The sequence below is a fragment of the Podarcis bocagei genome, assembly GCF_964188305.1.
Source record: "Podarcis bocagei genome assembly, chromosome: 5".
Lineage (NCBI taxonomy): Eukaryota > Metazoa > Chordata > Lepidosauria > Squamata > Lacertidae > Podarcis > Podarcis bocagei.
The window spans coordinates 52303729-52327963 of NC_138129.1; the positions used below are offsets into that span (position 1 = coordinate 52303729).

At 45.0% G+C, this 24235-nt stretch overlaps 1 protein-coding gene and 2 long non-coding RNA genes across 14 annotated transcripts in view; 2 read left to right on the top strand and 1 right to left on the bottom strand.

Moving 5' to 3' along the window:
* The window catches only part of PTPRF (protein tyrosine phosphatase receptor type F), a 478572-nt gene that overhangs the window by 434025 nt on the left and 20312 nt on the right, over positions 1 to 24235 (top strand). For 8 of the 12 annotated variants that reach the window (XM_081195232.1, XM_081195228.1, XM_081195234.1 and 5 more), the window contains 8 exons: positions 1565 to 1818; positions 2629 to 2719; positions 4553 to 4765; positions 6907 to 7058; positions 9413 to 9528; positions 11512 to 11544; positions 13818 to 13915; positions 23791 to 23914. In XM_081195232.1, the coding sequence (XP_081051358.1) occupies positions 1565 to 1818; positions 2629 to 2719; positions 4553 to 4765; positions 6907 to 7058; positions 9413 to 9528; positions 11512 to 11544; positions 13818 to 13915; positions 23791 to 23914 (1081 nt within the window). The remainder of the gene's footprint in view (positions 1 to 1564; positions 1819 to 2628; positions 2720 to 4552; positions 4766 to 6906; positions 7059 to 9412; positions 9529 to 11511; positions 11545 to 13817; positions 13916 to 23790; positions 23915 to 24235) is intronic. The other 4 variants (XM_081195235.1, XM_081195237.1, XM_081195230.1 and 1 more) reach the window with 1 other exon arrangement.
* LOC308587585 overlaps positions 1 to 24235 on the top strand; it is a 440103-nt gene that overhangs the window by 394832 nt on the left and 21036 nt on the right. The window lies entirely within an intron of this gene.
* Positions 11551 to 24235, bottom strand: part of LOC308587579 — a 66637-nt gene continuing 53952 nt past the window's right edge. Inside the window, exon 4 of the long non-coding RNA XR_014008463.1 lies at positions 11551 to 11740. This is a non-coding gene — a long non-coding RNA (uncharacterized lncRNA). The remainder of the gene's footprint in view (positions 11741 to 24235) is intronic.

The following is a 24235-nucleotide window of genomic DNA, read 5'->3' on the forward strand; positions in this document are numbered from 1 at the left end:
TTACACTTAGGGCAGGATAGAGATACCTCTAGAACCCAACAGGGCACCATAGTGTGCTGCTCTGCCTGTGGTCGCTAGCAACATGACAGAGATAAGTAAGCACTCGTGACAGCAGGAGGATTCTGTGCGGGGAATTTGTTCATAAAAGGCTAGTTCTTTGGACTCGTTCCTAATGCTGTGTGGTCAGAGCTGCCCTGGAACCATCATCAAAGCGGTTGCATAGTGTGGGCTTCAAAACGTAGTTGCCAGATTTTGCTGACGTAAGCAGAGAGTTGACAGCAGTTGCTGCCATGGGTTTGCCATGATGAGGCACAGGAGCAGATGGTGTTAGCGGCTCACTAGCTGAGGAGCAGCCATGCAAACGCAATGGGTGTAAATGAGCTTTCTTCTTCCTGTAGACAGTATTAGATGTCCAGGCCATGCACAAGTGCCAACAGAGTAGCTGGCCCAGGAGCAGCTGGCCCAGGAGCAGCAGCAACTTTGCAAACAGGACACTCCCCCACCCACCTGTGCTGAGCTGCTTAATTCAAGTGTACAGGATGCCAGGCCAAAGCCTAATAATCTAACGAGCACCGCTGATAAGTCTCCATGGGAACAATTAGCATTATCTACACTTGATAAACAGTCTCGCACTAAATCTACATCCCAAAGGGTGTCCTCTTTCTCTTTAACAGATTTAATTAAGGCAGATATTGTTATGATTTGTGAACACTGAGGCGCAGGCTAAATATCATGGTATTTTTTATTGGGAATGAACTGAGACCTCTGAAATTCCTTCACTGAAAAATCAACAACAGGGCTTTCAGTTCTCCTCAGAGAAGAGCCGTTGCTTCATCTGGTCCAGGAGATAAAACTCCCTGCAAAGAGATGACTGGTCCTGTGAAGTGAGTGAGAAGTGATGTTATGGTGAGATTCCTGCTGCAATCAGAACCTGACACTGTCCCTGATCTAAGAGAGCTGCTTCCCTGCCTGTGTTTGATGCTAGAAATGGATTTTAAATGAACGCTGTGTTGGGGAATGAGAACTGATCATGAGGCATTTTCATGAGGGCATAGGCAGAATGTTTTCAGACTAGTAGCCCTGGCTTCCACCTCCTAATATTGTACCTTGACAGATTTTTAGTAACAGATTCATCTTGCAGGCTACTTTAGCTTCTCTGACACAGTAACTTACATCATTGTTGCCTAACTCCAGAAGGCCCAGCAAGTGAGGAGGAGCCAAGCAGCCATCTCTACCCTAGATAACCGTACCACCGCACTCCTTACTCCCAAATGGACGACAGAAAAAGTTGCAATAGTTATGGGAGCTAGGGACCTTATCTTTCTTCCTACCCACATGTGCAGACCAACAGAGCTGGGAGAAGGCAGCACCAACTCTTATTTCTACATGGGGGTTCATGTTCTCTCAGATTTGGTATAGTCACGCTTATCAACAGGTCAGCTTGTTTGGTACCTTACACAAAGAAAAAAAAGACCCAAACCAGGAAGAGGAGTTTTGGAAAGAACTTCATCCAACCCTTTTCCTATCAGTTTGGGCTGAATCAACTGTTTCCCTCTGCTTACAGATTCTGTACAATGGCCAGACTGTGGAGGTGGATGGCCACTCCATGAGGAAGCTGATTAATAACCTGCAGCCAGACACAAATTATTCCTTTGCACTCACAAACCGGGGAAGTAGCGCAGGAGCCTTGCAGCACCGAGTCTTCATCCGGACAGCACCTGATGTCATCCAGAGCAAGCCCATTTCCACATACAAATACATCCATAATGGGCAGTTCACTCTGACTCTTCCCAAAGTGCAGACCTCTGTGCCAGTCAGGTACGTTTCTACTTTATTTATTTTTTTATTTATGATGCTATTATAGGAAAACATGGTGTTGTATAGTTGTGGAAGGGTCTCCTGAGTCCCTGCAGAGTTTTGGTGGTTTTGCACATATAATAAGGGTGGTATTATAGGGAACTGTATTGGATTTCATAGATCATGATAATGGTGTAAATCCATCTACAACATGTTAAAAATGGTTCCCAATAGCAAGAGGTTATTAAAAATATGAGAGCACTCTGTGCAGCAGCCTTACCTGATCTGATGTTTTGAACTACAACTCCCAGCTGGCATGGTCGATGGACAAAGGTATCAGAGCTGTAGCCCAAAACATCTGGAAGGCACTAGGTTGGGCAAGGGCGATGTGCAGGATGTGATCAGGGTTCTGGATCTGGGCTACCATTTTTACATATTATAACCTGCTCCTCTCAGTCACCTATCATTATATGAAAAATAGGGAGTCATAATCCCCATCATTCATCTGAAAGGGCCCAGGATGTACTTTCCACACTGCTGCACAGTTACTTTAAATAATGTATGTAAATCCTAATAGGAGGCTTGTGGAAGTCTCATTTGTGTTTTTGATCTCCCACCACTGAAAAAGGAACCAGATTATAGAGCTGTGCTTTCCCAGTTTCGGACACTATCACTTAGAAGCTGGCCTGGTGACTTTCATTAACCTAATACATGCCAGCAGGCTACAGCCCGTGTCTCTGGGAAGTTCAAAGGAGGGAGTTGCAGGGCTTTCATGGAGAGCATCCCTCTGTTTGAAGTAGAGCTCACTTATTCCCCTCTCTTGTTCCCCAGGTGGTACTACATCGTGGTTGTGCCGATAGACCACACAAGCAACCTAGTTGGCTCCAGATTGAAGAGCCCAGATGATATGGGACTAGACCAGGTAGGAGAAGGCCAAAACTTGTTTCCACTTGTTTTGAAGGGGGTAAGGGAAACAGATGTTCAAGAAACTAGCCCACACATATGAAATAATTTGGGAGAGTATATGAGCAGCGTTAACCATCCTGTCATACTGGAGATAATGGCAAAGGACCTGGGGTTTCGGAAACTTTGCCTATGTGGGATAATTCCCACATTTGATAGCTTAATTTGGAGGTGCCATTTTCTGCCATCCTGAAGTCATCAAGTTCCTCAAATACCCATGATATCCATATTTATCTTTAACCAGCTCTCAAAATTGCCTGTGAAGCTTACTGGTCCAGTGAAAGAGGTCACTGAAGTGTGATTGCCCATGGACTTGTTGCATGTATGGATCACACCACGCCTCCTTCTGCCCTCAGGTTCTGTTGTATAATTTATATGCAAAACAAGATGTAGGAAGCAGAGGTCCCCATTGGGATGGGTAAGGCAGAAGGCAGGGAGCCCAAACTGTACTTGGAGTCAGAGCCAGTGACAGGCAGAGTCACTTAATTCTCCCTGCTGAGTTTTGCAAGGGAAACACTGAGACTTAAGAAAGAGAAAACTGGCAGTCAGTGCCACCCCCTACACTGGATGTAAATAAGAAGCCAGGCAAGTGGGGGCTTACCAAGGGGAGCAGTGCCCCAATTTGCCCCAATAGATCAGTTTCCACTGGTAAAAACTGAAGCTTGGATAAGACTGTGTGCACACACACATCTTTGTGTTGCACACATTAGTTAGGATGCAGAGAAGCTGTGGTTGGAGGGCAGGGATGCCATTTTGTTAAGGTCACAAGCCAGCACCCTCCTTCCCTGAAATAATGGCATGGTTCTGTGTGGTCTCTGTTTTCCTCCTGGCACCACCATTGCTCTAATGCTTCATCTCTGCCCTAACACATTTTTGTGTGAAATGTATTTCATGCCTCCTCCTTCATTTTAAATTAGAATTTCTGTTCAGAGCCTAGCATTCATTTTTATTCATTAGAAAAACATCTTTAAACATCTGAGAGCTTTTCTGAGCAATGTAATTGAATTTTGGTGTGTTTATATCCTTTTTTCTTGAGTTTGTGGATGACTATGAAATTTGCCATTTTTTCCTCTCTCTGAACATTCCATGTTAGCACTGTGTGTGATTTATACAAAGTCTTGCTGCAGCCCAGCAGGATGTGGTGGGGGTGGTGAGCTCTGCGTACAGATTTTGTCCGTTTTAGTGTAAGCTACAAAGTGTGTTTGCAGAGTGGCAGAAATATGTGTCAAAGCCTGTGGAATTTTTGCCTATCTCCAAAAGTTCAAATTGCTGAGCATCTAAAGATGCATATGTGGACTGTGTGGCCTGTTCTCTGCTGCTCCTGCTGCTCTACCATCAAAGAGAAACATGTATTTTAAAATGATTTCCCTTGAGATGTTGAGGGGTATAAACTTTATAAAAATGGTACACTATTTTTCACAAAACTGTGCCCAGTGTAGGTTATGATGAATACAAACAAAACATGCATAAGAATGTGAACAGAGGCCTGCTGGGTCAGACCAGGGGTCCATCGTGTCCTGCTTCCTGCTTTTCACAGTTATCCACCATAAACCCAGGACAACACTTGGTTCCAGTTTTACCCCCAGCAACTTAATTAACTGTTCTGTTAAGGAAGTAGGTGTACATTCATTGAGTTCTAGAGAAAGCCTTCGGGAATGCACTAGAGTAATGAATATCTGGACCTCCCTGGTGTTTTTTGTCACCTGGCTTACAGGTTTTCATCATGGAAATGTAGAGTTACCTTGGTAAATAGCATTGCTCTCTCTCACGCTAGCTTCCTTTTGCCACCCAGCTACTTGAGGCCATGAACCAAGGGGACCCAAGCAGGCGCCAGCGACGTCAGGCAGAGCGGCTCAAGCCTTATATTGCTGCCCAAATGGATGATCTGCCAGAGACCTTTGTCTTGGGGGACCAGAAGAGCTATCAAGGCTTTTACAATAAGCCCCTTTCAGAAGACTTGAGCTACCGTTGTTTTGTGCTGGCTTCACTGGAGGATGGGGATACGGTAAGGACCACGAGAAGCGAAGGGACTGTGTGCTGCCTAAGACAGCCATTCCAGAGATGGCATTAGGGAAGCTTTGTCACAGTGGAACTTTGCTCTGCAAAGCTTAAGCTAATAAAATCAGATGTATAAAACAACTCAGAATCTCCTTCCCCTTCTCCATGCCTCTCTTGCCGGGTGCCTTGCAGTCCATAGGAAGAAAATAGATTATCTGCCCCACTCTCTGTGCTTCTTCACTTTCCACACCCCTGTAATCTTTAGGATTATCCATTGTTCCAAGCCAGAATGAATAAGGGAGGGGAAATGGTGGATAATGCCATTGCTTCTGCAAATGTGTAAATAATGTCCACCCATAATGAAGATACTCAAGCCCTTCTGCTCCGTCCCATGCTGGGTCTCTCACTTTCAGCCTCATTTACTTGTAATGGCTCATTAGAGCTGGTCAAATGCTTCATTACTCTTCTGGTCTGAGCACTTGTGTGGCGGACATAGCAAACATGCAGGCAGGAGAATAGAGGCTGCAGAGCAGGCAGATAAGGTGCCCTTGTGCCACAAGGTTGGGTACTGCATGTACAAGAGTGAATGTGCACAAGAGCACTTTGGCTAGCAGAGCAAACTCTCCAAGCAACTGGTTTTATTTTGTGGTGCAACTGCAGCTGCCCTCTACATAAGATCTGCTGCCCTCACAAAGTTCTCTGCCAGTTCTTTCTGAAACCTGTGCCAGGTTGTGAGCTCCAGCTTGGCACTCAACTCAGTCGTCGTGTTCTTAAACTAGAGGAATGAAGCCACAATATCATAAATGGCTGTTGCTGAAAGAACGATTGTAGAGCCACAGATTACTTTGTCATTTAGCACTTTATCAGTCTTGTTTCATTTATCACTGCATTATTCTGCATTTCATTTCCCTGTGACTTCATTGGTTACAGCCCCCTCCATGTCCCCAGGCATGTGTATATATACATATACCTGTAATTCAGAGTAACACATCATGCATCTAATGGGCTGTAGTTCACAAAAGCTATGCCACAGTGAATTTATTAGTCTTTAAGGCACCGCAAATACCTTCCTTGTTTTTGCTGCCCCCTGGAATTCAACATTTATTGTTTTGTTTCCCCAAGAAGTGTCAGAAATTTAGTTCTAATCTTAGAACTTGGGGAACGTGTAGTTATTTCTCAGTAATGTGAAAATGGGCTCTAGAATATTATTTTTTACTATTCTGCATGTTCTAGGACTTAGCCCTGCCACTGAACCAGGTTCCAGAGACAAAATGTGGCTCAAATTAAGCCAGGCAGGTATTTCCTGCTGAGCATCCACAAAAGCAGCTGCTATGGGCATGTTTTCTCTGTGTTTCAGAGAAGAGGCTATTTAAGATCTCCGCTTTCAGACTGGCAGAATTTGGTCAACAGGCATCTCCGCAGGGGCTAAAAGTGAGACCAGTGTACGCCTCTACCTTGAGCAAGGCAACAGGAAGCCTCCACTAGAACAGAGAACATGGTCCTCCCTGAACATACGTCTTCTGGCAGGCATTAAAAAAAAGATATAAGCATAGCATGTATTGGAACAGAGCCAGCCAATTTTGTATTGCTTTTTTGGTTGCAACTTGCCAGTCCCTTGTATGACTTGGAAGCCTTTGCATGTTAGAAGCCCCATGTGAATCCTGCTGTATTCAGGGCTTATGCTAGAGCTTCAAGGACAGCCATGAGTTAGTCTGCTGTTCAGTGTGGAACATAATGCCCAGTGGGTGTTCCTTGACATATAACCCCCTAGGGTGATGTGTTTATAACGGCATAATAGGTATTATAAACCACTTAGTCACTACCCGCCAGGCCTGATGCTCAATTGGCTGCATCTCCAAAGCCTATAATTTGGCTCTTCGTGTGTCTGAGGCTGGCAACTTGTTCTCAGCTGGACCATTCCTTTCTGGCACTGAGGGAGGCCACTTTCTAGCTGATGTGGTTCTGAATGTTCCATTACTGTGGAGAGGAGGTTTGTTTTCACGATGTCTGTTAATTCCCTGGGTGCTCATGAGGAAAATTGCAGGTGGGCAGCTTGGGGCTATTGTACCAAGGGACAACTCAGAATTAAGCAAGGAAGAGACCTGATCAGTGATCTTTGTCTGCTCTCCTCTCTCTCAAACTCACCAGAAGAAGTATGCAGCCAGCCCCTACTCAGATGAGATTGTGATGGAGGTTTCAGCAAAACAGCAGGATGAACCAGAGATGCTGTGGGTGATGGGGCCTGTCCTGGCTGTCATCTTAATCATCATCATTGTCATTGCTATCCTGCTCTTCAAAAGGTGAGCACACGCCTATGCCCGTGCAATGTGGTGGTGTCCATGGTGCTGTATTGTGCCAAGCTCAAGAACATTTACAGTGAGCAAACTATATGATAAATCCAAGGACACTGTCTCTTCTGGGGGATGTGGTCTGAACCTTCCTGAAGGTGTTTCTCAATGGAGCCTGCAAAACAGTGCTATCTAAGGCAAGCCCTAGGAAGGGGAGCATGGGATCACATTCAGTGGTTTCTGCATTTCATTTTGTGCTGGGAAGGTATATACTGGAAGTGAACTGGGGCTGTGTCAGTGCCAGATGAACTGTGAAGCCATAGGACATGGCTTCTGCTTAGTGGTTCTAGGGTGATGACCTGTATCACCATGCCTCAGATTAAGTAAAAGGCTCTGGCCAACAAATGCCTACATCCCTTGGTTTATTCAGAGGCCTGGTGCTTTTCCCCAAGTCTTCTTGGCTCTGAGAATGAACCCTCCATGTGGTAACAAGGACCCTTTGTTCCAGAGATTTGTCCTCAGCCTAGTCATAGGTGTTCTGATCCATGATCTGGGACATGGGTGTCAAGTGCTTGGGCTGTTAAAAGAAGCAGGAGCTGCTCATTTGGTTACAGGGAGTGCTTACTCTCCCATCTTTGCTCTGGGAAGCTGTCATCATTTTTCTCCAACTAAATGTGCATAATAACACCAAGAGGGGAGGTGACTTTGGGTTATTGCATGCACAGTTAGTACCTTTTTGTAACCTGGATTTCCTCTTTTTTTCTATTTCTGCTGTCCCTGGATCTAGCAAACAAGAAAGGTAGACATCTGCCCTCCTCCTCCCCCCTTACTAATCCTTTGCTTTGTTTGTTTCACATCCACTGTTTCATCTTGTTAAAAACAGTAATCATAAGTCTTCCTATCCAGACTAATCTGGCTTTTGGATATTGCTCTGCCTACCTAGCCATTGTGGTGTCCTAAACTCCTTTAACCTTCTCTTCTGTTATATTTAAATAAATGGCTTCACAAGTAAGGTGTGACAGAGTTTTAGAAAATTCCTTTTCAGTGCATTTGGTGTTCCAGGATTTGTGGGGTTATTTGCCCCCTATATTGATCAAGGATGTGACATTACCATGAGCTGACTCTAGTTCCTTGGCATAATCAGCATGCTCTATAAACCAGTTAATAAGGCCTTGCTCTGAGCTGTTCCCTTTTCAGTGTCACTGTGTGTGTCCTACAAAGGTCTCCCACTGCTTGCTGACTTTGGTGTCTAGCTGATTCTTAGTAAATCTGGAAGTAATGCTGTTACAACAGAGTGACACTGACTTTCAGCAGGAGGCAGGAACCAAAGCAAAGTCTTAGGCTTATTTCAACAATGGTCCCCTTTGGTGATAAATTCAAGTTGATGCAGGGCTCTTATTTCAGATGTTGTAATGTGGTGGCTGCTTTATAAATGACTCCCCACTTCATGCATGCATGTGCATACAGCTGAACAAACTTTTGTTTTCTCCCCTCACAGCACAGAGGCACCATGCTAATTGTGGCAATTTCTCCCTTCTAACAAATAGAGTTGTGCCGTCAGGCAAAGTAAAAAAATCCTTTTCAGGGTGCTATCAACAGTGTCTCCAGGTTAATCATAAGTGCTTTGGGCTTCTGATGTGTTTGAAAGAGCAACAGATACACACACCTCTCTGCTGAATTGCCTGCAGGATTGCAGCACAGTGCTCCTTAATACCAGGCTGGGGTGTTTCTGTTTCTGTTGAATACCCCCTCCCCGTGGCTTAGTTACCCCAGAAAACACATTGCAACTTTAAGAGGCAACACCATATGAGGTTTTCTGGTTTAATGGTAGCCACTGGACATCACTGATAGCTCTTCTTGTCATGCCAAAATTTCCTGTAAATGTCTCCCATTTAATCACTGAGCAGGTTCATCTCTGCTTAGCTAGTGAAATCTACTAGGATAAGAGCCTAGGGTGGTGGAGCTGCAGGCATAAATATAGCATGAAGAGACAACAGTGTATTTTATTGTTCCATTAACACACGCCTGGGGGGCCTTCAGCCACTCAAGACAAGTATTAATGGACCAATAAAATTCACCCTGAAGAGCCCTTACCCTATTATATTACAACTCTTCACATTTTAAATAATTTTTTTAATACTTGGCAAAATCTTAAGTATATTCATCCACCAGAGGAAATAGTTCCCAACACTGGTGTGTGGAAGATGGAAGTGGAACTGGAGATTTTGTCAGCTCTGGGGAGGGGGTTACCAGTCCCCCTTACAGCTAGGTGCATTATTGAGTCTGCTACAGGGTCATCTTGAAGCTCTCTGCCATTTGGTCCATGCCCAGATCTACCTTCTGAGCTGCGCCTTCTCTCCCTTTAGGAAAAGGGCCAATTCACCCTCCGCCAAGGATGAGCATTCCATTGGCCTGAAGGACTCCTTGCTGGCCCATTCCTCTGATCCTGTTGAAATGAGGCGACTCAACTACCAAACACCAGGTAGGTACCACTTGACGGCCCCACAGAGGCCCGTGCTCCTTTTACTGGCAGGAGTTTGTGATAAGAGAGCCTCTTCTTCCCTTTGCAGTGTTGTGTGCACCTTCTCAGGCTAGGTTCAGAGGCCAGTGCGGCTCAATACACTGTTGCTCACGTGTATATCTGACATTGGCAACAGTCAGAATGGGGATGGCAGGCTTTCTGTTGGCTCAATAGCCTGACCATACATGCATCACAAGGTGCTGGAAGGCATAGCGTGACAAAGAACAGGCTCTAATGGAGCCCTTGTCATGATTTATCTTATATTCCATAGATAACACTCAGTTTTTTGGCCCACATCGTGCTTTCCAGATATGGTCTCAAAATTAGCCAGCAAAAGGAAAGTCCAACATGCCAGTAGGTCCACTGTCAAGTAGCAGGTAGGCAGGTTCATGATTCAGCTCCTGCAGTGCTTCCAACTCTTAAGGTACGTTGCAGTTGTAATAGATGCTGCTTAGCTGTGTCAGCAAAACAATCTGTCTTCAACAGAGTCTATTTCCTAGATTTCTTGCTTTGTGGAGGGCCTCACATCCTCATCTGAGGCAGGATGTGGTTTGCATTCTATCGTGTTAGAGTTGAAGCAACCTATTCCTTCCTTATTTAGATTGTGGGATTCATGAAGGCTATTGAATGATGTTAGCGGTCAGTGGGGGCTTCTAGCTCAGTACACCCAGACTCTACCTAGCAAGATGTGACCTGTATTCCTTTTCCTCAAAACTATTTGTCCTCCTATAATAGATTTGGGGGGGAAAGCAGTTGCAGGAAGGGAATTGGAAGTTGTGCCCTGTGACTATGTGCAGCGCGGCTCTCTTCTCTCTCTCTTTAGGCTTGAGTCCTTTACCTCATACTGCCTTGCAGGTGGGTCAGAGGACGGGGGCTTTTGTGGGTTGTACGCACACAGCTTGTAGAATTGGGAGCACGACCCACCCTATTAGTGTAAAGTCATTATTCCACCAGATGGTTTGCAGAGTCCAACATGACAGGAGAGTTAGAGGTCTAGTCCAGAGGGGTCACAGAGAGAAGATAGAGGCATGGACATGGTGCAGAGTTGTATGTGCTAACAAGGGATGTTGCACAAAAGGGAAGCTTGACAAAAGAAAGCGAGTTAGCCTCATAGTGTATACGCAATCCCCCCCCCCCCATATTCTCAGGTGTGACCATACTTGCTGAGCTGCTAGCTTGAGCTTTTGCACCCTTTTATCTTCTCAGGTGCCCAGTAGGGAACAATCAGTGTACAAAAAAAGTTCTGGTATTATTGTTTCAGTCTGAGACACTTAGTTGCCTCCACCTATCCTCACCCTCTTCTGTGATGGATGGATGCCTTCTGTGGGCCAGACAGCAGCAACTAAACCCTGAGCAGTCTCATAGTTGATATCCCTTCTGGCAAATGTAGAGGCAGGAAAGGCCTTGCTCAGTACATAATTAATCAAGCTGCTGTTATTAAATATTAAGCTTATCACTTTAATAGTTTCCACTTCAGACACAGGTTCTTGCGTGAATTGTCAGCTCCTTTGTTCTCATGTTCCATTTTGCAGACTTGTGGCAGGTCAGGCAGGGTGATGTCGCTACTAAGCGATTGGGTGAATTTTGACTACACCTTGGTTCCAAGGCTCTGCTGCTGTCTCATGTAGGAGGGAAGCATGGTCTTGGAAAGCAGCATGTGCTGGGAATAGGAACTCTGTTTCCTGGCCAACAAGCAAAGCCATCTATCATGTCTGTTGTGGGGAAATCCTTTTTGTGAAATAATCCTGGTTGTATTTGGTGCTTGTCTTAATACATCACCCTCCATGCTGCCACATGTGTAGCAAGCATCAAGCTGCAATTCCCATCCCTAAATGTAGGAATGTGAAGGTGGTTGTGGGGATTTTTGTGCTGCCCTTTGACCCTCCTCTGTCGCATCTTTAACTCTTCCCTCAGCAACAGCTAATGGGATTTCTGTTCTTTCAGGTGCCAGTGGCCCCAGTTGCCCGAATATCTCAAGTTAGTTTTCTCTCCTCCTCCTTTTTCTTCTTCCTCACTATCTTTTCCCCGCCTCTTTCTTTCTCATCTTTTTTGTTCAGTGTCATGAAGGTCAACCTCACTCACCACAGACTTAGTGCTAACCCTTCTCTTGCTAGTGAGCCAGGCTGTCCCCCACAAACTAGTCTCTGGTGCTACTCACATACAATGCTCCAGCCTGCATGTGAAGAAAGAAAGAGAGATTAACACGTCACAGTTTTCCAAACAATGAAATTCACAAATCAGCCAGCAAAATTGCAATCTTGACTGAGCGCATGAAGCTGCAGCAGCTCTTTCTTTGGTATGTTATAGGACCCCAACTTAGGGAAGCAAGGCCTGGCTGCAGATGCAAAGGATGCACTTATATCATGTGGAGGCCATACAGCATCTCCTCCAAAATGAAAAGGAAGTGTTCTCTATCCAAATGTAGTCCAGCAAGCTAGGACTTGCTCATCTCCTCCATATGCTCCTCAGCCACTGTTTCGCAGGCAGCACCTTATTGGAATGCCTTAAAACCAAATGTATTTATTTAGGCATTCAGTCATTCTTAAACCCAGTTCAGTTTATGCAGGTATAAAAACAATGACATTATTATTATTATTATTATTATTATTATTATTATTATTATTATTATATACCACCCTTCATCCAAGGATCACAGGGCGGTTTACAATATAAAACTACAAAAATACATACTATAGTAACAAACAAAAACCACCCACACAAACAGTTTAAAAGGTCATAGATTGTCTAATTAGCCAAATGCCTGGGAGAAAAGGAATGAAGAAGGGCCTCAGATGATGATTACAGGGTTCAGGTTGGTTGATATGAGGAGAGGTGGTCCTCAAGGTACAATACAAAATAATACATGAGTGTAGCAGAAATTAAAATTTACAAAACCAAGTCCTGGGGATAATTCCATAAAATCCCAACACTTAAAAATGTTTGTGAAAACAAAAAGGTTTTGAGCTGATGCAAAAAGGATAACTCCATGGGCACTGACCCTTGATGTGGGACATCAAAAGGGGACTTTTGTTCACATCTTAACAACTAGGCGAGACAGTACTGGGAGTGGTGCTCCTTCAGGAGTCCTGAGTCATGCAGGACTTAATAGGTCAGTGATAGTACACTGAATTGATCTCAGAAATGTATTGGAAACCTGTGTAAATCCCATAGAATTAGAATGATTCCAGGTGGTTGACCCACTAACCAAATGGGCTGCTGCATTTTCCTCTAACTGCAACTTCTGAACCATCTGCAAGAGTAGTCCCTCCTGCAGCTGCTCTTTTATTCTTTTGCTCTCTCTGCCTATGTCTTAATGAATGTGAAGTGCAGTGTGTCACCTACAAATACTGTCTTAATTTTCTGAGCTTCTGGTGGACAAAGGAGAAGGATGGGATTTTGCTCTATATTGTGCCTGTAAAGTTTACTTTGGCTCTGGCCTCCACGGCAAGAGGAAAATGCGGGGGGGGGGGGGAGGAATTGCTGCAGATTTTACTTCCTATTGATACTTTGAGAATTGCAGAGGAACAGAGATGAGGTTTAACTTGTAAGAAGAACAGATCCTGTCTCTTGATTAGGGGCTGGTGTAAGTCTACTTTGTGAGATTGTGCATCATTGCAAAGTCATTAAACTCAAGAAGGCTAGATGCACAAAAGCTTACTTTCCAGACCCTCTTTGCTCCCTACCTATCACTAGGCAAAATATTCTTTGATAAGGAATGGTTTTTAATTGCCCAGCTATTAAATACAGGATTTCTTGGTGCCTTTCTTATAGATGCATGGTTGTGAGTGCTTAAGACTTGTACGCTGCCTCAGTCACTTAGAACATGAGTGTGGGCTGTTGAGAGTTACAGAAAGTGGTCCCAGGGCCCAGTGAACAATGCTGGCATATGTTCAGGATCTCTGTATCTGTACTGTAGTGTGCACTGTCTGAATGGAATGCAGGGCGCAGACTCCAAGGGCTTTGTACTTTATTGCCTAGGCCCCTTCCAGCCTCAGTCCATACAGCAGTATCTTCACCCTTTTTGGCCTGGTATTATATGTAGAAGCCATCTGGCTGGTCGCTGTCTCATCAGAGCATGCACACATACATTGTGCCATTGCGTGGGCACTGCATGCCATGTTTCCTCACTCATGTTCCATCCATCGCGCCACATTGCCATTTGGTCTGCTGTGCGCATGTGCGGGAACATTCTTCAACCGTACAATAACTTCTTACCCTGCTACCTCCCCTCCTTATGTTTGATCTGGTAGGCATGCGTGATCATCCTCCCATTCCAGTGACGGACCTTGCAGACAACATCGACCGACTGAAGGCCAATGATGGGCTGAAGTTTTCCCAGGAATATGAGGTGAGTCTGCTTGGGTGTTTATCTTGGATCTGTGTTCTTCCAGGCTCAGGGGTCAACAACCTGGTGCCCTCCGGATTTCTGGACTGCAACTCCAATGAGCCCCAGCCAGAGAGTTAACGAGAGTTGTGATCTAGAATGTCTCGATAGCACCGGAATGGTTGCTTTTGACCTGGACAATAGTTTTGTCTGCCGCTCCTCAGCCCAACCTAACATTGCAGAACTTACAAAAGAATTCTGCCCATAGCTGCCCTATATGCTGGAAAAAAGTGTAAAATGTAATGTGTGAACGGTCAAGTGCAGACCTGTTTTGCTTCCAGTAGAGAAATATAGATATAGATTCTCACATTATGTTTTGTACACTTTCTGTTAGTTATTAATTATATTGGAAAAGGTTACAGTTTCAGTAGCCTCGGAGTGCTGTTTATGCTGTGATGGAGGCCAAAATAGTGGTATTGAGAGGCCAGGAATTATGGTGGCTTTTGCAGGCAAACTCCTTCTCTCCACGATGAACCATTTACTAGGCAGATGATTAATTTGAAAAATTGCTATGTTGGAAAAAGTTCCCTTGTAGCTATTAGAGTCACAGTAGCAGGATAAATGTTTTCCTGTGCTTGCAGCATGCCCTGTAGGGCCCACTTCAGCTGTGAGGGGCTTAAATCATAAATAAAACTCTTCTCATATGTGTAGAGGGGGAGGATAAATTGAGGAAGTGTCCTTTTCATGCATTATTGGTCCTGCTTGAATTGTTATCTTCTTTTGCCCCTGACCTCCCCTTGCAGCAGCATATCTCCCTTGATTCAGGGGATGTGATACAAGCATTGCCCAGAAGGCAAGATTATAGAGGCCAGGGAGAAGCACTGGCTAGCTAAAGGCTAGCATGTGAAAGAGGCACCAAAGCCTAGCAAGGTTTGGAAAGACTGTTAACCACACACTGCTGATCCACAGCATTTAGCAGGGAAGGACACAAAAAAGGAGTATGTTTCCCAGGAACTCCCAGCTGGGTGAATGCTTATGAGCCTGTTAGGCTGCCAGGACCCAAAATCCCACATGCAAGCCCATTTCTAATTGGGCTCTTGTTTTCATAGATCATTGTGACAGGATCCATTTTTTTCTGGAGTGTGGTACAAAAGAGGACCATGGGCAACAGTAGCTACAATAGTATCAGGGCTGGTGGGGGCTGCTGAGTGTTCTCACTCTTATAGGGGGCTTCAATCACACTTTAAAGAACACACTATCTCTTAAAAGTGGTCATTAGATACAATTCTGACTTGCAACCTTCCAATCCCTCTCTCTCAAATTCCAGTTTCAAGTAAACATCAGCTGCATTTACCATGATTAAGTAGCTATTAAGGAAGGAACTAATTTTGGTATATGGATTTTTCTTGGGTATTCTGCTGCCTTGTACCCCTGTCTGAACCATTCATCTTTGTTAAGTCCAGGGCAGGCTGAGTAACAGGAGAGGATTTTCCCACTAGCGCAGGGAGAAGGCATACTGAAGCAATACTCACTCAGAAAGTTGGAAAATAAAGAAATAACCCTTTATTGCTTTTTGTCCTTGTCACTACTGGAGAAAATTTGAACTTTCAGGCCTAGCAAGCACTTTGATACCCCAGGCACTCTGTTAGGGCCATGGCTGTGTGGTGTGGAAGAAGAAATCTAGAATAGTAGGTAGATGATTCAGGAGCAGTCTTGTGTATCTAAGCTGAGTAGTGGAAGAGCAATATAGTGCTGAGATGTGGGGATATACTGAGACATTGAGAAGGCATTCTGCATCACAACACAGATCACAGTTTTTCCTCTCAGCCTAATCCTGTGAGTTCAAGAACCCAGCTAATTGAACTGGGTTTGCAGCTGGCTGAAGCAGCAAGAAGGAAAGGGGAAGCAGTTTGGATCAGCCCTTGAGGCTATTTGTGTGCTCATTAATTTGGGTAGAATTGCATGTTACGTTTCTCACACAAACCTAGCCGCAAAACCGCTGCATAAAGGACGTGCTCAAAGCCATAGGTAATTCAGAGGTCTGCATACTTAATACTTCAGCCACAGGGATGGAACAGCATTAGGAGTACTTGCTCAGGGCAAAACCTAGCTCATAAGCAAAATAAGAAACACTACAGTTCCTAGCCTCAACTTCAGGACCTCAGGGGTAGTAGAAGAGAAAGTGTGGTCAAGCACTGTGCCAGCAGCCTGCAGAGGGTGTAGCTGCGCTAGAATTGGGAGTGGAAAAAGGATTTGCCCAGCAAAACAGCTGCCTGGTGCTGCCAGTGCTGGTTATGAGCTCTTGTGGATCTCAAGTCAGTGTGTCATTCTCCATGTGACTTGCACAGACCGTAAGGAGTAGAAGTGGCTTAGCTCATTGTTGCTCTTGATAGGTCTGGATGTCAAACCACAGAGAGAGCATCTTTAGCTCCTACAGCACACTGAACCTTGGAGAGAATTTACAGCCAGGGATTAATAGAATTAAATAAGCACAATCACGCCAGCATGTTAATTATTTATCTACACTCTTGCTGTGCTAGAGCAATGCTTGTATTTGAGCTCCTCCTGTTGGACTGTTGCCTGTACTGCAGACAGGCTGTGCCCACAAGATACTCAAAGCAGGTGGTCTGCCAGACTGTGGATAAATATTAGGCAATTTTGAGGTGGGGCCAGTCTTCCTCCTCGGCTCAGTGAGTGAGCAAGTGAGATTCCTTCTGTCACTGACTAGCAAGCTGGAGTGCTTCCTACCCCCCCCCCCCCGCACAGTCGCATGCAAATAGGAAGCAGATGCTGTGTGTTGTGCAGTAAGTGAATTAGCTAGAGCTCTTTTCCTTGTATCTGTCAATGAGGTGAGAAGACTAGTGCTGCTGCTGCTGCTGTTGCTGCTCATGATCCTTTCTAGGCTTCCACGTTGCCCCTTCTCTTGGGTTCAAAATATATTCAGGTCTTTGAAACAATTGCAGCATCATGCTCTGACAGATACATTCGCTGGAATGTTATACGGTGGTGAGGAACATGTTTTAGCTTTATTGACCTGCCATGTAATGTGTTGGCATGCATCTGTCTTGGGAGACAATGGAGGAGTGCACTTTTAAGAGTGAAGTCAAACCATAGGACAGTTATAGCACCTGCTGTGGCTGTAGAGACCGATACGGGAGAGAGATGTTGCAGCTGGGGCAGATGAAGAAGTCCAGCAGTCATTCCTTCCTGGTCACTGCTGTGGATAGACGACCTGACTGCCTCCAAGCACTGCGGTCATCTGCAAGGGATTCCCACACGGTGGGGTTTATGTTGTCAGCCTCCATGTCTTGTTTGCAGACATCTTGGTCTGCTAACAGGCCTGGTGCCTGAAGCCAGCTCCCCATAGAGGATGTCCTTGGGGACCCTGCTGTCTTCCATTCTGTGGACACGACCAAGTTAATGTAGACGTGTCTGAGACAGAAGTCTAGTTCCTTGTAGAACTGGTCCCTGGTCTGTATGTCAGGGCACATAGTGGGAGTGTAGATGCTCAAGATATTAACCAGACAGGAAGTGGTTGAAAAGCAGAGGGAAAGCAAGCATTCTGAGCCCTCTGTCAGCTGTTCTATTGTAGGCAGATGGGAGTTCCTCATTGCAAAGCCTATGCCACAAATACGTGGTTCTTCTGGGTTCCCTGCTTGCCAGAAGAAGGTGTAAGTTCTTCTCTCTGAGGCAGCCATTTGAAGCGAGTTTGGTCTCCTGTAGAGTGGCAACGGCAATGTTGAGCATTTTCAGCTCACAGTCAATGTTGGCTGTCTTTCAGGAGTTATTGACCTGCAGCAGGTCGGTGGACAAGCCAGGACACATAGTCCTGATGTTCCAGCTTGCTAGGTGCGAGAGGGTTTATTTCTTTTTTGCCTGGTGCAGTTGTTTGGTCTGCTTGTTGAGTGACACCCAGCGAGACAAAATGATCTCTCCCACCAACCAAGGCAACTCATAGAGCTTATAACTTACACTTGCGCCAATCAGGTTGAGCTTACAACTCGTAACTGCTGTCTCCGTGTTGTTTTTGCTGCATTTGCACCATAAAAGTGATTTCACTGAAGTGCAAGCCTGGGCAATGTTTATGGGGGTCCTGGGCTGCCCAGATGCCAAGACCTCCCTCTTGGCCTCACTGTTGTGGTCCAAAGGAAAGCAGAGCAATACATTTGGCACCAGCTTGGCTGTGGGAGTTGTCGAAAAGAGGCCATTCAACTGGAAAGATGCCATCCAACCATCTTAGGGGCTCCACTCCAAAGTTGTGTAGGTTTTACTACCTAGGCTGGTCATGCTAAGAGAATATCTCATGGAAGCAGGCAGAAAGAACCTCCAGTGAAGACCATGGATGGTTGGCCTACTCCCAACATTTCCAGGCATTTCATTCTCTGATCAGTTAATGGAGACCAGGTATACTTTTGCCATCTACAAAAGCAGTATCTACACTGAATTATTGGACTGTTGTGAAGAGCTGTTAACCTATCCCTGCCTCACTTTAATCATGTCAGCATAGTTAGTAGGTGGTGGCTGCAATGCTCCAAATAGATCAAAGAGGGCAAAACTACAGGCCATGGAGCAAGTCCCTCTGTATATGTGTTGTTGTAAAAAGAGGGTGTCCTGTTTCACTCTGAATCATTTCCTTAGAGACTCCTAATGGTTGTAGATTTTGTCTCTTGCTTCAACTAATAAGTGTCCTAACATCTCCATTGCAGAACCAGAAATATCACCCAGCATTTTTGGCACTCACCATTTCCTTCCCCTAATTCTATCCTGCTGGATAGATTTACGACTCCCAGACTGCCATGCACCCTTCCTTATTTGGGAAGCCACAAAGAAGTCAGTTACTGAAGAAGCCCTGCAGATTCTGCTTAGCAACCACCTGCTAAGGCAATATGTTCATTGTTGCCCCTTGAAATGATAATGAAAGACTAGCAAATGCTTCCAAGCATCTGAGCTGCATCTTTTCCAGCTCTTCCTTTCCAACCATCTGCCATAGCATTAGAACCTATCAGACACTCTAGCAAGGTGCAGATATTTAGTTGTATGATGATGGTTACAGCTAGAAAAGAGCAGTGTGGCTTGTTCCTCACTGTATCTCCTTTCCCCTCTCCAAGTATCCTGCCATGCCTCCCAGTTCCAAAATCCTCCTTGGCCATCTGACCATAGAACAAAGACCCCACTGGGGTTTGCTAAGAGACTGCCTGTCACTTTAAGAGCTCAAGGCAAGTATGACCGCAAGTGTGCAGTAGCAACACCTCCTGTCCTGCTAATTAATTTGCTCACCCTTCTCTCTTGTCTCCTGTAGCAAGCAGGGTGCAAGTAAGGGAAGAGATCATTGGAGCAGGAGGTACTGCATACTCAGTCACTGCCATCAAGCTCCTGTGGCAGCAAGGGATTTCTGGAAGGTGAGCTCCTCAGTTATCCCCAGTTGCTTTCCTTCCAGACATTCATTGGGCCCATCAAAACAACATGCAAGTTCCCACAGCCATATCTGCTTACTGTGCTGCAATATGCCCTAGAAGTTGGAAGTTTTCAGTGACAGACGTGACTGCAATTTGACAAATTGCCAGTGATTGGTTCAGAAGCCATTCTTTTCCCATTTAAGAAGTTTTTTTGACTTTGTATTGGTCAATGGCTGTGTTAACACGGGTGCTGCCATCATTAATACACTGGTAGTACATTAATGCACTAGCTTGCTATGGTTATTTTTAGTGCACTGCCTGGAGTTCAGGGTTTAGGAATCATAACCTCTTGATGGGCACAGCAAACATGCTGGAACCAAACCATGTAGCTAGCAAGGTTTGCATCATCCCAGCCTGCTAAAAAAGTAGAGACATTGCCAACTTCTTCTCTAGCTGTGCTCCTGCACCTTTAACAAAAGGAATATTATCCTTTCAGTCATTGGACCTGCCAAGAAAAGCTTCACCTGCTGAATTTCTGCTGGCCATACAGGAAATCTTCCAGGGAAAAAGTTGACAACTCTTTATTCAAATTGGTGTCTGTCCCTCCCTTCCTGAAAAATCCCACCCCATACATACACGCTGCCGTTGCTGTCTTAGACTGGGTAATGTGAGGTTCTTGTGGGGCCCAAATTGCAAGAGTGAATGTGCACATCCCAGTACGGCAAAGCTGTTTTGCTCGTGGACAGAGAGGAGTTAGCTAACAGTGGGATGAGCCTTTTACTTGGTGTTGCCCATCTGAAAAAACTGCTTGATGGGTTTCAGCTGCATTTGGGGCACCTCTCTTTCCCTGCCTTATTTACTCATTTGCCCGCCATTAAGGGGGAAACAGGTGCACATTAATTCATCAGCAGAGTTTAAATTAAATCATTTCACTTCTAAACAAGTCACTCATTTGCAGGCGTATTTAATTAGCACTTCTTCACTGCCAGGTGGATGCTGCTTTTCTCACCTGTTTGCCCTCTTATGGGGTCGTTGGTGATAGAACATGGGAGATTTTTCACCTCCGCATTGCAGAGCAAGACAATTGCTGTAGTGGTACTGCTGATGCTACACTCTGGGGGATCGGGTGAAGCTATGCCATCCTCGCCTTTATCTTCCATGTCATTGCAGCCGTCTCAGTGTGACTCTGACTGAGCAGAGGTGTGTTTTGTGCTTCAGACTCTACCCTTAGGGCAAGGCCTCCAGGAGGGTTCTGAAGGAGGCTTTTCTGCACAGAGGTTCTACACAGTCTAAAGTGATGTGGCCCACTTTATATCCCAGTATAGGACCACATATGACCACATATATCCCAGTATAGGACCACATATGACACACAAGCAATATAAATAAGTAACTCTGTTAAAAAGAGCACCAAAAACACTCAAAACAATTTAAAAGCACACACAAAAAGAAAAATGTGTAGAACCCCCACCTTCAGAATACACTGCCACAGCAGCCAGTAAATGACCAAAGGCCTGTCTAGACAAAAAAGTATTTCCCTACCAGCTAAAGGAAAGCTGGGTGGGGGGCAGCCTAACCTACTGTGGAAGAGATTTCCACAATCTTGGAACAACCACTGAGAAGGCCCTCTCTTGTGTCCTCACCAAATCCGCCTGTGAAAGTGCACTGCTGCCCATTCATCACTTTGGATCTTACCAGTGCAATGGTGTGTGTGTGTGTGTGTGTGAGAGAGAGAGAGAGAGAGAGAGAGTAGACATCTTCCTACTTGTTTGCTGAGGATATTACCATATTTATTGAAATGTAGCCTGAAATATAATATTAGGCTTGGGATGGGCTATATTTGCTATGCTTGTCTTGAGCTGTAAAAAAATCCTGCCAAGACGCAAAATGCTTCCCTACCATTGATTTATTGCAGAGAGGATAGTTTACAAAAAACACAAATGGAATTCCTCTCTGCTAGGGGAAAACAAAAGACATCTGGGTGCCAAATGGACAGGTCCAGGTAGCTATGGACCAGAAACCTGGCTTGTTTCTGTTATGTGTGACATGTGCTTAGTGTGACTTGAGCCCTAGCCTTGAGCTGCAGAGAGCTGGGCTGTGTCTACTCCTGCCACTTTGCACTGCACTGCCTGCTTATTACTCTGATAATAGAAGATTATAGGGTTCCTGTTGGAAACGTCTATTTACATCCTGCATTTCCCAAACCACCTATTAGCAGTGCTGTGATGTCATATCCTCCCTGCTGAGACAGTGGAAATCTCTTTTGTGTGCTGCATTGCTCTTCTTTGAAAGGAATACCCATTGCCACTGAACCTAACATGGGATGCTGTTTTCCTGAAAGGCCTGTGCAGTTTCTTGGACTTAAACCTGTCATTCCTCCAAGTGAACCAGCCTGTGCGCGTTTTTGTTTATGACTGCCTCAGTCTGTTGCTCCTGTAAATGCAGTGGGAGAAAAGCCCTTAAACAAGGAAACTTCCCAGCAGTGGTTGGGAGGAGTCAGACTGGGGGAAGTGCCAACACTACCTATACTGAGCTTCTTTGACTTTGTTGCTCATGTGCCTTCTACTATTCTATAAAGTGCTTGCTCTGGTTTTGCTCAGACAGTTTTGTCTGCCATGCTGTGCCTGTGGGAAACTGAAAAAGCAGTTCTCTGTCCATTGCAGTCTGCATCATGTAGGACTGTTACCTAAATTGCCATGTCAGGCATGAAACAGATCGCATGCCAAGTGTTAACTGGATATCACAATCGGGTGTTTTAAGTTTTGCAGGAGAGCAGGCAGTAGTTGCTGACCTAGTCCTGCCAACTACACTGAGAATTGTGGCAAAAACATTGATCAAAGCAGACCAGTGCATTGGATACATATGCTTGGATGGGCACAGATTCTCCAGCATTTGCTCCATGAACCCATGTTGAAGATGCAGGTGTGAGTTCTCAGCCACTCAAAAATGAAGGAACTTGTACATAGAATTATAGAGTATGATCCAGCTGAGAGAGATTTCTCTGGCTGAGCCCACATAAGAGGAACCAACTGCTAAAGTTCCTATTTAAATTCCACCTGAGTGCTTCTCCACAACCTGTTTCCCGTAGAAGGCAGGAAAGGAACATTTACTCTGCAGTCCTGTACTTCTGTAGGACGATGTAGGGTTGAATGGTGTTTTTCCTTCCTTTCATTGCTCTTTAGTTTTCTGGCAGTTGCACATTTGACTTACTGTAAAAAAAACCCCTCCCTTATTACTAGTAGCTCTGGTTAGCCTGACACAGTAGATATCACTGTGGCAGAAGGGGAGAGAGGACTTAAGCATTCAGGGATTTGGGTCTGGTTTAAAGGCCAAATTTATATGGTGATCTGCAAAAGGGTCTAGGTACCAGGTGGTTGTATCTTTGCTGCAGAGTACTGTTGGAAGGAATTTGCAGGATTGAAACAACAATTGGAATAAATTATTAACTCTTAATCCACCCACAGAGCACGTTCCAAGATGCTTTATTCCCAGATGATTATTTGCCACATCAAGTGGTGGGAAAGCAGCTGGAGAGGTTGCAAGGAAAAGGTTGATTATATACACACCATTTCCTCCCTACATATCATGCCTCACTGGTGTGCAGAGGAGAAAGAGAGACTTGCATTAGAATCATAGAGTTGGAAGAGATCTTTGAGATCATCTCATCTAGCCTGCTGAATGCACAATTTATAATGCATGATTAAACTACAGCACTTCTGACAGACCTACTGAAATACCTCCAGCAAAGGAGAGCCCATCACCTTCCAAGGCTCTCTGTTCACTGTCAAAACAGTTCTTACCATTAGCAAGTTTCTCCTAATATTTGGTCAAAAAATGCTCCCTTGCAATTTTCATACAATGGTTCCAATCCTGCCATCTGGAGCAACAGACTCATCCTAGATGCACAGACTCATCCTAGATGCAAACAACACTGTTCATGCCTAAGAGAGAATATATCTACTATACATGTTTGCTTCTGTCCTCAAGCTTATTTTTAAAGATGTTTCAGTATTTTGCCCAATAATGCCTCTAAGACAGTTGGGAGTTTATTTTTTCACTGGGCACAGATTTGCAGAGATGCTGCACATCAGAGGATTTGCTCATGAGACAACTTTCACCAACTCAAGATGAATCACTGTTTTTGACTTTTAGAGAATTCACACAGTGCAAAAAGTATTTAATTGCTGCATTGATTGTAAAGGGCCAATTCAATTTTTGGGGTTGACTTTCAAGATAGGCAAGGCTCCCCCCCCTTTTGGGGGGGGGGTCTGCCCAGACTGAATGTGCCGATGGCAAATCAATCTGAAAGCTGATTCACAAGATCTCGCATATGAAACTTTCTTTCCATACTGTTTCACATTCTAGGGTGGCTGGTGTTTATTTCAGAGTTGAAAGGCATACATGCACACATAGAAGTGTGAAAGCTTGTAATCGTGCCATGAATTGAGAGAGACAGAAAGAACTTGTGTTTTAGCACTCCTTTTCTCCTTTTCTTTGTTGCAGTCGATTGATCCCGGGCAGCAGTTCACCTGGGAGAACTCCAACCTGGAAGTGAACAAACCAAAGAACCGCTATGCAAACGTGATTGCCTATGACCATTCACGTGTCATTCTGACCTCCATTGATGGTAAGGGTTGTTAGCAGCACCTCATGCTAACAAAATTCTCAGTGCATCAGACCTGATGTTAATGTTAATCTTTTACCTTTTGTACAGCTGACTAGTTACATACACCCCTTTGTATCCTCCACCCAGGCATGTGTAAGGCGTTAACAGAGTTCAATGACATATTCCAGCCAGGCAAAAACACTCAAAGAGAGTGTGACGCAGGGTCAGTGAGGGGCATGCCTGCGGAGGGTGTATGGCAAGGACCAGATGGAGAGGTTTGGAGGGCTGTGTTTGGCCCCCAGTCCAGAGGTCCCCCACCCCCAGAGTACATCATAGGAAGCC